Source organism: Chenopodium quinoa, unplaced genomic scaffold (assembly GCF_001683475.1).
Source record: "Chenopodium quinoa cultivar QQ74 unplaced genomic scaffold, ASM168347v1, whole genome shotgun sequence".
Classification (NCBI taxonomy): domain Eukaryota; kingdom Viridiplantae; phylum Streptophyta; class Magnoliopsida; order Caryophyllales; family Amaranthaceae; genus Chenopodium; species Chenopodium quinoa.
Genome location: NW_018743979.1, coordinates 2,892,872 through 2,905,469, shown reverse-complemented (window position 1 = coordinate 2,905,469; position 12,598 = coordinate 2,892,872). Strand labels below are relative to the sequence as shown.

Here is a 12,598-nt window from a genome sequence, read left to right as displayed (position 1 = left end):
GTGGACGAGGTTGGTGATTCTATCGAAATAAAGATATGGTAAAACACTGAATGATGATTTAGGATTTAAATTATTAAAAATTTATCATTTCACATTAAAGATTTTATATAACGGAAAAATATCATATTTATAATTTATTTATATTTAATAAATTCATTTTAAATTATAGTAAAAAAAATAAATAAATATTAAATTTTTGTAATTTTGTCTGAAATTATTAAATACAATAATCAAATAATTAAAAATCTTAGATGAAAAAACCGTACATCGCACGGCTTCATCTAATCTTCTTATAAATCCATTTGTTTCACTCACACTAATTTAATGGGTATAAAAATACATACACTAACAAACCTTCGTTTTTAATAATTATATATATTCTTCATATTCATTGGAAAAATATCGTAGACGCCATCAACCATCCCATTATCACTAGCAACACCTCTATTAAAAATAGAGAAGAAGTGATAATATTTTATTGATAGTATATATATTATACTGTGCTATTAATATTAGCAACTAATTAAGAAAGGTAACAAAAGATTAGCATTAGGGAGGAAATTAAGAGATAAATATATGGAGATTATAGATACAGCAATAATAATCATGGAAAGAATCAAGGAGCTAATTAGAAAATATCACGCTCATTCCTTAACAACCTCAATTCAACTTCTAACAGGTTTAGTTTAATTTGGTTTCACTAGACGACGAGGGCCGGGTGCTGTTGGTGTGCTACAATTTTGCTTCTGTCACATAATGGAATATTTTGAGTTAAACAATGGACTCAAAATTCCTTCGCTTGGTTTCGGCACATATGATGCTCCTCCACATATTATTGCTGCTGCCATTAAGGTAAGATCCAAAAAGCTGATAGCCATTCCACTCTAAACAAAGGTTTTGTAACCAACTCAAATTTTGGATTTTTGAAACCAATTATTGCAAAGTATATGATCATTAACTAGAATTTCCGCTTCATAATATTAATAATCGTGTTTTCTTTTTTTTTTCGTTTTAATCTTTTTTTCTTTTGTTGCTTAACTAAAGAATACATGAAGTTTTTAGGACTAGTTATGTTTTTTTTAATCAATTCCCAAGCTGTTACAAATTACTCGTCTTCAAGGTAGTTTATAGAGAAACTTAGGAAGTTAGTTATGTACTTCGTGAACTATTTTATTGTTTAAGTTGAACTTCGTTATTCTTAATTAAATTATTTAACATTGCACTCGTCTCGTCCTAAGTCTCTTGATTTTTTGAATAGTATCATTAGTCAATGTTATTGGCATGAATGATCGGTAATAAGACTGTAACACACTTATTAGAGAATACTGAAATTTTAGGCGTAAGTGTCTAACATTGGGGCTGTTTAGCCTGTTGCTATGTACTACGTATTATTCATAAAATCAACCGTTAAACTGATTTTGCTGGCATCTTATTGTTGTAACCTGATGCAGTTGGGTTATCGACACATTGACTGTGCTCACATTTACGGAAATCAGAAACAGGTACTCACTCTCATAAAAAATGAACAAGAATATCAATTGTACTGTTTTTTTGTAGTTACTAGTATTTACAAGTATATATTATTTTACCTAAAAACTCTTTTATATGTGCAATATGAAGCTCTCTAGCTAAAAACTACCATGCATGCTTTCCTTGATTACTAGATTGGAGTTGTATTAAAGGAGTTATTTGAAGATGGCATTATTAAGCGCGAAGACTTGTTTATCACCTCCAAACTCTGGTGAGTATTCTCTGGTCATACTTTGGGTGGTTCAAACTTCAAAGTTCAAAGTATAGGCTTTGAATTATAGTCTTACCACTTGCATAATCTAGTGACATTGCATACATTCAATCCTCCTCGTCATCCATGATAATATGGAGCTAATATAAGTTGTATGATTCTCTTTTGCTACCGGGACAGGAACTTTGACCACGAGCCAGAAGATGTGCCAAAGGCACTAGAAACAACTTTGAGTGACCTTCAGCTTGACTACTTGGATCTATACCTTGTATGTCACATGTTTTAACCAATAAACTACGTACTAATTATACATGTATACAATAAAATTTATTAAGTACTGAAGGTATGCTGATTTTTCATTGCTGTTGTTATCTATGCCTGAAAGATTTATTTTCCAGTAAAGGAGAAAAAGGGATTCCGCTATAACAATCCAGAGAGATTTGCTCCTACTCACATACCTAGCACATGGAATGGAGGCGTTGTATGATTCAGGTAAGGTTCGAGCCATTGGTGTTAGCAATTTCTCTACAAAGAAACTAGACAAACTTCTGGAAGTTGCTCGCGTACCTCCTGCTGTAAACCAAGTTGAATGTCATCCTATGTGGCAACAAAAGAAGCTGCATGAAATTTGTAGATCAAAGAGCATACATCTATCTGTAAGTTATCATGCTAGCTTGAAGTAACTTTTTAATGCTTAGATACTACATCGTATATGGTTAAAATTCAGTTGAATAATGCGTTGTAAGCTTCTCTTCTTCAGGGGTATTCACCATTGGGGTCTACAATTCCTGAAGAAGATAAGAATAAAAGGCTTCTTGCCAATCCTATACTGAATAAGTTTGCACATGAACTAGGCAAGTCTCCAGCACAAGTAGCTATTCGTTGGGGGCTCCAGATGGGGCATAGTGTATTGCCAAAAACCTCCAATGAATCAAGGCTGAAGGAAAATAGGGATGTTTTCAGTTGGTCCATACCAGAAGATTTGCTCTGTAAATTTTCTGAAATTAAGCAGGCAAGTACAGTTTGTAATAGTTTCTACTTGGTCAGGCTGCATTTAAAATTAGTACGGAATTATAGATTCTTGATGCAAGTTTACGCAAAATTGGAATGTTTATGCTCTTGTGTTGGTTGAATTGGGAAACTGATTAATACACTTGCATGTTTTTTGATTTTCTACTACCAAGTATTATCATGGTTTTTTTCATGCGTTTCTTTTTTCTAACACCTAGTTTTTTTTCACTCAAATGCAGGAAAAAATGGAGAAAGCCATGTATTTGGTGCATGAGGCATCTGCTGGGTAAAAACTCTTGAAGAACTATGGGATGAGCAAGTCTGAAATTCTGAATATTAACTAGGCAGACTGTGGTGCTGACAGTTTGTGCTTATATTGTGTCACAGTTTGAGAACTCTTATTTTATTTCTAAACTGATAGATGGTTGCCCAGAAATTTTTGTCTTGTTAACTATCGAAGCGAGTAAATACATGATGGCACCGTAAATACATTCTCAAAATTTAGTAGACATGATTTAGATTTTTATAGAGAAACTGAAGTACAGCAGAGTCTGCAACTTATCAGAATGTTATGGGGAAGTTCTAACTTAGAGTTTACAATTGAAGATTTGAAGAAGGGAGAGATAGAAGGATCATTGAAAAAAGTAGACCAAACTAGATGACTTAACCTTAGTTATCAAATCTGCTGCTCCATTAAGCCTCGCGATGATGCATTTCATGGGCGGACTTCATCATTATCATTGATACACAACAGGGTGAACTTCATCATTATCAGAGTTATTATACTCATATTAATCATCCTATCAGGGAACTTCTTTGTCTGTCACCTTTATAATTCTGATGGGTCACTTCAAATGTGACAATGAATTCGAATTACATCAACGTTATAATAAATTCTGGACGGTGAGTAACCAAGTACAATACCATTATTATCAAAGTTCAGCTACCTGGTTAACAACAATCTGCAGAACCAGGCTCTTCTGAAACAAACAGTATTTATGGCATGGGAAAGCATCTCCATGAAGTTGGAAGTAGCTTAATTCAACTGATAATTACTGAAATGAATCAGATTCCATCAAAAATGCAGAATAAGAAGCTAACATTAGAAGGAAACAGTACAATGATGCGAATCAAATCTCACATAGTATTAGAAATCAGTCATACAAGCATGTGCACACCTTCATATCGCAAACCTCGATGATAAAACTCAGGTTGGTGAAAAGTGAAAACAATAATGATATTATAATGTACATATAAAAAATTAAATATACCCTTCTATATATTTCACAAACCAAACTCACACTCCATTAAATGATCTAGTAAGTAGTAAGCCTAAGTGTAAAGGTACAAGGTTCAGTGCAAATAGAGAGCTTCTTGAGCCTTGATTTCGGCTACACCAAAGATCCATATTCTTGTTGCATCAGTTCATACGACTCCTTGCAGCACCTTTTCACCTTTGCCATTTCCTCTCTGTGAGAAGGAAAGGAATTATCCAGTTAATTAAATCAAGTTCTCTCTTTCAATGTCACAAAGAACTACATAGCAAACATCAAAGGACTAGAGCAAAAACTAGCTAGCTATATGCAAAAAAGAAGTCTGATAAGGAAAAGAAAAGTGAAACAGATGTAAATGCAATGTGAAAAATAATTATAAACATAGGATCAGCTAAATCTTAACATTGGATTTACAGTAGATCAACCTAATCATTAGTCATTCCTCCTAAGATGGCCAACATCAGCAAGGTGTTGAAGCTTTAAATAAGATTATTGACCCGTGTTTTTTAATTTTAGGAATGGTTCACATCATTCGTTCCTTAGTAAGGTAAAAAGCATTTGAAGTTCCACTGATAGTCTGAATCAGAAAGAGGGGTTTGCTGCAATTCTTTCTCAGACATATTTAACTTCACATCAAGGAACAGTTTTTGCCACAGGTTAAAGAGCAGGAATGCAAACATGAATGGGCCTTATCTATCACGAAATTACTCCATTGATTGGACTACACTTCCGGACTGGTAAAGTTGCATCATTCAGGGACATCAAATGATATTAAACCATGTGAATTGTATCTCGGGAGTTTAGTTTATACCCTATATTAGAAGTCAAAACATTTTCCTACTTTTCACTTTGCCTCCTCTTTACTAATTTCAGTATATTAAGGACAAAGCATCATACATAAAGAGGTCCCAGAAGGCCAGAAAGGTTGAGGGTTCAACACAGTGTGTTAGACATGTATGTTATTTGCATTGGATATCAACAGGATCAATGGATCATAAGCATATTTTATAATCTGTAAAAAGCCAGTCTCTTGATGGACAAGAATCCAATTTAATCTCATCACCTAAAAGGATTTAGAAATTACCGTTATTAGGATGGGAACTATTAGCTTTTGCACTCTGTGGCGCTGATCGGTTAATATGAGGAGACCCTTGCCTGCCAGTTGCAGGTAGTGAATGCCTTTTCTTAGAGTAAACCTCTTTATCATGGACATCTGGGCTTGATCTAGGGGAAGAACTAGCCTTGGCTCTGGCAGATTCTGTAGCTTGCATATAGCTCGGCAGACGACTACTACTATCTCTGGCCTCCTGATCTGCAATGTCAGATTTTGTTGAACCAAAAGAATTTCTTCTCTTTGCACTTTTGTGATCCTTGGGCAAATTCTCAGTACTACTTCTTGCACCCGAGTCCACATTTGTGTTTAATGGAGACATTTTTTCTGCAGATGGAGGATTACGTTTTTTGTTGGATCCATGCCTTTCAATCTTGTTCCTTTTACCTTTTACTGAGGCTTGGCTGGAAGGTGTTCCCTGAGATTCTGGGACTGTCTTATGGCTTTGAGGTGAAGCTTCAGGTGACGATTTGCATGTTTGTTGACCTGTTGCAGGTTCATGCTCTATGTGAACACTACATCCATTTTCTTGATGATTCTGCTTCACAGTTGAGGAGTCTGTGTTGGTCTCAGAACTCACAGGTGCAATATCAGACTGCACATCAGATTCCTTTGTCTCGAGTATTTGATCCACCTGTGGGCTAGCCTCAACGGCTACTGGATCAACTAATACACCATTGCTTCCATTAACTTCTCCCTGCTCAGTCAAAGTAGAAGGTACATCAGTCACACAATTACTCAGCATGGCATCATCTTGCTTCTCTCCGCCAGGCAGACAAGATGTCTCCTCCAAAAACCGGACTTCTGGCAAAGCTTCTGCATTCTCCATATCTGATCTATCAGGTGAGTCCAGAGTGGAAGAAATTGAGAGTTCAGTTCCACATTCAGATCTAGCAACATGAATCCGAGGATCAAAAGTTTCAGAAGCCTCAACATCACTAGATTTATTACGTTTCTTGACAACTTCAAGGGAAGGAGCTAAGTTGACATAGGGTTCAGATTCATCTTGATCAGACAAAACATTTAATTTTTCTGAGTTTCCAGATGAAGTCAATTCTTCAAACTTTGAGTGAGCAGCAATGAACGCAGGATTACTTGACTTCCTTGATCCATATACAAACTTCTTTCCCTCATCATTCAGCTCTGAAGTTGCTGAACGCTTCATAGAAAGTTTAGGCTGTTGGATCTCAGTGGCTGGTGTGGCAGGTATATCATCAAGAACAGGCTCTGCTTGTGTGTGTGTGATTTCTAATGCACTAGACTCGATCTCAGCAGAAGCCACATCCTCATCAACTGTGTCTTGCTTTTGCAGATGAGATTGCTCTGTCATGAAGTCTGTTGACAAAGGACAACCTGAGCAGCTATCACCAATCGTAACATCATCAGCAATATCTTCAGTTTCAACCGATTCTTCCCTATCCCTCATACTGAAACTTGAATCTAACGAGTCACAAAAGACCGGTGGCGAAGACTTCTCATCTGCTTGCAAAGCACTTTTCTGAACCTCGTTCAAATTGTCTGGTTCCTCACTAGGTTCTAATTTTTCAGCAGCTTCAGATGTTGAGACGTCCATCCATCTCTCCAACCAACTCCAGGCTGAATTAGGCTTCATAGGATCACATCTAATATTTAGAGATTTGGGCTTTGACGTGGACTCCAACAACTAAACAATAACAACAATTGACCCCAAATTAGACAAACAAATTGTTTCAAGTTTCAATGTCAGAAACAAAGGGTGGCCCAAGTTGCCGAAAACAAAAAAAACAAAAAAAAAAAAAACACCGCTTACCTGACGGGTAAAACTATTTTGGAGCAGCTTCACAATGGAAAATTGAGCATCATTTGGTTTAGTTTTCTGGCCCTGAAACAAAGTGAAATAGGTTAGAACAGACCCTTTAACCCTACTGTAAAAGTGGTAAAAGATACATTTTTTAATTTAATAGTGACCATGTATATATTAACAAAAAAAATAAGATGAGGATACACTGCCTATGATGCAAAAAGGGTAGTATACTCGCAAACACAGCACTGCAATAGAAGTCACTCCGTATGAATGAAAGCATGGACATACAATAGTAATTATACGGAAAGAAAATAATGGCTTTACATCAGCATAAGCTGCAACGTCATTGTAATGCTTGATTTATTAAGCTCAAAGTTTTTAAATGCAACAGGATTCTCTATTCCACAAGGTAAAGGATAACAGATGCCAAAAAAATACCAAACATTACACTCCAACAAAATTCTTCAGTCATCACTCATCAGCATGTCATATAGGACAACAGCACGAATTTTATATTGGACAGCAGACAAAATTGAGCCCAAAACCAAATGGGTATAATAAACATAGAGCGCTAACTATGTTCTTCCCTATGTCTTACATAAATTAATAAAAAAAATATATTGTACTTTGCAAGCACCAGTCATATGCTGATAACTAGGCCAATAAATCCCTCAAAACCTTATGTTTAGTCACCAATTATTTATATACGAAGCACTATCTTATACATCGAAATAGTACTTAATAAGTCTTGGAGGCTGGAGAAAGGTAGCAATCAAGACAGCAAAGTGTCTAGAATCCCAGAAAGGTTTAAACAAGTTGGGTGAAAACTGAAAAGGTATCAACTATACGAAATGGCAAGGAGAAAGAAGTAACAGCTAAGAGAAGCATATAACCATAAAGGGAAAACAGTGGGTATGCAGTAAACAGTAGAATAGTGCATTACCAATGACTTTGAACTGCGAGCGCGAACATGGGCTTGAACCTTGACAATTGCTCTGATGCAATGTAGAGTTTCAACAGCATTTCTCCGCACCAAATGTCCACGAATAACAGCTTGAAGTTTAACAGCACTCTTTAACTGGACAAAAGTTCTTCGAGCCTGACAAATGGAATTTGAAAGATCATCAAAATATGTTGGTCTGGAAAATTAACCCATAAAAATATCTGCATGAGCAATAAATAATTACCAGGAACCCTCTCACAGCTGTTTGAATAATAATAGCCACAGGTTCATCCATAATTAAACTGCCATCACGAGCAGTTTCTGAAGTCATCTCTGACTCAGACAATTTAGGTTCATCAGACTTAATGCTTGAATCTTTTGTTTCAGAAGATTCACTAGCTATACTTGATTCATCAGATGTATCATTGCTATCATTTTCTGAAACATCAACAGCCTCAGCCACTTTGTATTCAGCTGAAGTTTCCTTGTTATCATGTTCTGAACCAACAACAGCATCAGCCATTTTGGATTCAGCTGATGTTTCCTTGCTATCATATTCTGAAACAACAGCAGCATCAGCTATTGTGGATTCAGCTGATGTTTCCTTGCTATCAAATTCTGAAACAACAGCAGCATCAGCCATTTTGGATTCAGCTGATATTTCCTTGCTATCATATTCTGAAACAACAGCAGCATCAGCCATTTTGGTTTCAGCTGATTTATCCTTGCTATCAAATTCCGAAACAGCAGCAGCATCAGCCACCTTGTATTCGGCAGATGTTTTATTGCTAACACTTTGGAAAGCAGCCTGATCCTGAGTAACTTTTGATTCTTCCCATGTTGAACCATTTTCTGAAGTGACCACCACCAGTGATGTTTTCAAATCATTATCATTTTCTAAAGCAACAACTGCCTTACTTATTTCATCAACCGATCTTGGCAATTGTGGCTTCTCATCAGCACTAGTAGGCTTAACTGGAGCTTGAAAATTTATACTACCACCTTGTGGGGTTTCTTTTTCGGGTATAATGGTAGTTTCCGAATTGACATTGTTGCCTAGCACCCGATGTCGCCCAGATCTTTTCCTAAAACTCCATCCACGTTTATCATTTGGTGTCTTTGCCTGTAAGTTCAGGAGCCAATATTTAAGACAATGTACAGAAGCAACAATATAGCAACCAACTACCACAAAAATGAATTAACAGTAATAAATCAAAACAATTGAAATGAGACTTTAAAAGGAAACAACATTCAAGAAGGTAATAATCCCCTTATTACATACCTGCCATGTCAAAACGGCATTGTAGAATGTAAGGTTATATAAGAAAAGGAAACATCCAGAGGAATAAAAGCCTACATTATCCCCTTCCCGTTTGGTATCTTAGCACCATCTAGAGAATGCTTATTCTGTTCTAGTTTGGCACAAGTTGAAATTTCAATATTGATTTTCCTTACTCCTATCTAAATTCAATGTGCCCACTCTTTAACAATCATTACCAGAATCATTCTAAAACTATAACACTGTCTATCATGAATCTCATTGTCAACTTAGATCCAATTCATTGAATGAGATTTATCCAGAAAAATCCATAGAGCATGCATTGCCTTAGAGGACATCAAAGTTTTCACCCCAGGGAGTTATGCAAGCGTGCAACAGTTCATAAATCCTAAATTCAACAGTTCATAAATCCTATATTCAACTTATCATAAAGTTACAAACACACAGGAAATTCTTATTCAAATGACATTCACAAGGAAAAAAAATCCATTAATCACGTCTTGCTGATTATCAAAGGAGACTATTCTCTACCTATTCCCAAAGGGGGCTAAATTCCACTCTACAAAACTGCTGTGCAAGCAAGACAAAGAATTATTGTCCTACTTTTAAGGAGAGACAGACAGCTTATACATTGAAAGAGTAATAGGTTACCATTCTAGTTGAAGTCTATGGTGGTGTTTGGTAAAGAGTAGACAGGAAAAGAGTAAATTCAACCCCAAATAGTAGAGTTGCTTAGTCAATCTAGTATTTGGTATTGTTTGGTAAAAAGAAGAATGGCGGGGTATATACTTTTTTCAATATGTGAATAAGAGGATCTTATTGAAGAGTGGACATGCTTTAAAATTAATATACCTCCTTGCCATTCAATTAGTTATTTGATATGTGCTGTAATTGCCTAACGAGGGATATCAATCTTTCTGCCCCTGCTAATAAAACAAAGCTAACAGCTCTTAGGTCCAAGACAGAAAGATGGAACCACTCGTTAGTCAATCTGTGAAGGGATTGGAAATAGAATTCTCAGGAAATGCTCTATTCGTACTTTATTTTACTTTTCATGTTTGGTACAGCATCTCTTTCATAAGGAATTATTCACCCAAAATGCTCAATATGAACTTGACACAAAAAGAAATACACAAGACATTCTGGACAAAGGGAGAACTCAAATTCTTCATCCCAAATCAAAACACCAGCTTATGATTCTTTGACTCTCGGCACTATATGAGACTCCCACATTTCAAATCATCTTTATTAAAAAGATGCAGGACAATCTAGATATTTAACAAACTCCCGAGAAGTAGTTAATCGAGTTTTATAATTATATAGTCTTGGGATGTAATGAATGAAGAATCAAGCAAACAAAGGATTATCATTGCTAATTGTGAGGAATGGACAGCCATAACTAATGAGGGGACAATGTCACAAGAATTGGGCTACATATTGCAAATACAACAGTCCCACTATATGCGTTTCCTCCTCTTCGATCTTATCTTTGATTGCTTTTTTTATGAAATCGCACCAGGAGCTAGTGTCCCTAGGAGCTCTAATTCGAAACACAAATTCTCCGGAACTAATAACGTAGTTTACACCAACAACACTCTATACTGACCTTACCAATCAACCAATTGCGAATATCAAGTAAGCAAAACAACCAACATGACATCGAACTTATACATCACGTTTTATAGAAAATATTTTTTAGATCCAAAAACAGCAATTGCCTTCTTTCTCTTAATAACTTAAAAGGGTATCAAAATCAATGAGCTTCAAACTTCCCAAAATAGATATTTTCTTGACATTTTTACAAATCAATAATTATCCAAAATCATATTTAACTCACTGAGTTTTCAATTTTATTTTTTTTTTCCTTCTTAATTTGAATCTGAAGTTCTGCACTGTGCGATCAGATCTTACATCAAAACAACTAAATCAAGAACTAATAACATAACTCATCGTTTTTTATATTAAAAAAAAAAATAAAAAAATAAAAAATAAAAAATTCACCTGGAACTATTAATTAATTAAACTAAACACTGATTAACTTAAAATCCTGATTTACTCAAAATTACAGCTATTAACGCTGATCGCACCAAATTACTCATCAATTAAATACTAAAAAATTAATCTTTTTTAAATCAAAAAAAAATAACAGCCAATGCAGATTCAAACTCTGACAAACCAAAAACTGCATATTATTAATTTAATTAAATTTTTGGAGTTATGCAAAGCTTGAAAACAATTTGTTAAAAAAAATAAATACAGAAAAAAAAAAAAAAAAAAAAAAAAAAAACCTCAGAAGAAGAATGAACATCGTCACTTTCGGCCGCATCACCACCGCATACAATGATCTTCAAGCAAGAAGACGAAGATGACTTCCCCATTTTTCTGACTCTCTGAAAAAATGAGTAAAGTCGAGTTGAATCAGAGTTGAGTTACAGAAAAAGTACAACTGCTAGTACTCTAGTAGAGCATAGCATTTGGAATCTAGAAAAGAGGTGAAGTGAGTGACTCAGTGAGTCGAGTCGAGTTGGAGTGAAAGCATAGATAGGTTTGTTATGTTATTATTATTGGGAATTGGAGTTAAAAAGGAAAGAAGGAATCAATAATCAAGGATTGACTATAGTCGGAAGACCAGGCAACACTATTAAAACACATCTGATTACTGATTGGATTACAACACGGATCTCAACGTTTCTCCTTAAATCTAGCTTTCTTTTTTATCTTTCGATTCCGTTTTTTTTTTTCTTTTTATCTTTTTTTTTTTTCTATTCACTGACTAGTCTCTTTTACCTTTTTCTTTTTTTTAATTATACAAATTTTTTTTGCTAAAAAAAAAAATTACAATTTTTTGCCCATTTTGTATAGGAAAAATTGGTAAAAATAATCTCAACTTTCACGTATTTGCTTTAAATAATCCCAATTTTGAATTATTATTTAATAATCCCAACTTTAGGGTCATTCGCTCAAAATAGTCCCATGTGACCGGTTACCTATTAAATAGATAAAAAAAAAATTAAAGGTAATTGACATGTGTCATCGCGTTAATGGTTGAAAATATATTAAAAAATTAAAAAAAAACATAAAATAAATAAAAACAAAAAAACCCAACCCCAAGCCCCCAACCCATGACAACCATCGGCGTTGGGTTTGCCACCGGCCTAGCCCAAGTCCCCGGCCTCAGCCTGCTACGCCCAGACCCCCTCCCCCACGCCGGCACCGCCCTAACCGACGCTCCTTTCCCTCAAACAACCAATCCCACAACTCTAAACCCGCTTGAAACCCCTAAACTACCTTTACCATCGTATAAAAACCCCCAACCGCCTTCCCCCACCATCGGAACCCTAGCGCTAGGGTTTCGATGGTGGGGGAGGGGCGGCTGGGGGTTTTTATGCGGTAGGGAAGGTGATTTAGGGATTTTGGGTGGTTGTGGGTGGGATTTCGGGGGTTTTGGGCTGTGTG

At 35.6% G+C, this 12,598-nt stretch overlaps 1 protein-coding gene and 1 pseudogene across 1 annotated transcript; one reads left to right on the top strand and one right to left on the bottom strand.

The window, feature by feature from the left end:
• Positions 1–562: 562 nt before the first annotated feature.
• Positions 563–3,077, top strand: LOC110690090 (annotated as a pseudogene).
• Positions 3,078–3,854: 777 nt separating this feature from the next.
• Positions 3,855–11,734, bottom strand: LOC110690020 (protein IQ-DOMAIN 32-like). The gene is made up of 6 exons (XM_021866845.1): positions 11,431–11,734; positions 8,108–8,986; positions 7,864–8,019; positions 6,927–6,998; positions 5,111–6,800; positions 3,855–4,222 (listed from the first exon to the last, which is right to left on the bottom strand). Exons 1-6 carry the CDS (start codon positions 11,518–11,520, stop codon positions 4,203–4,205), a joined length of 2,907 nt encoding a protein of 968 aa, XP_021722537.1. The 5' UTR covers positions 11,521–11,734; the 3' UTR covers positions 3,855–4,202.
• Positions 11,735–12,598: the final 864 nt, after the last annotated feature.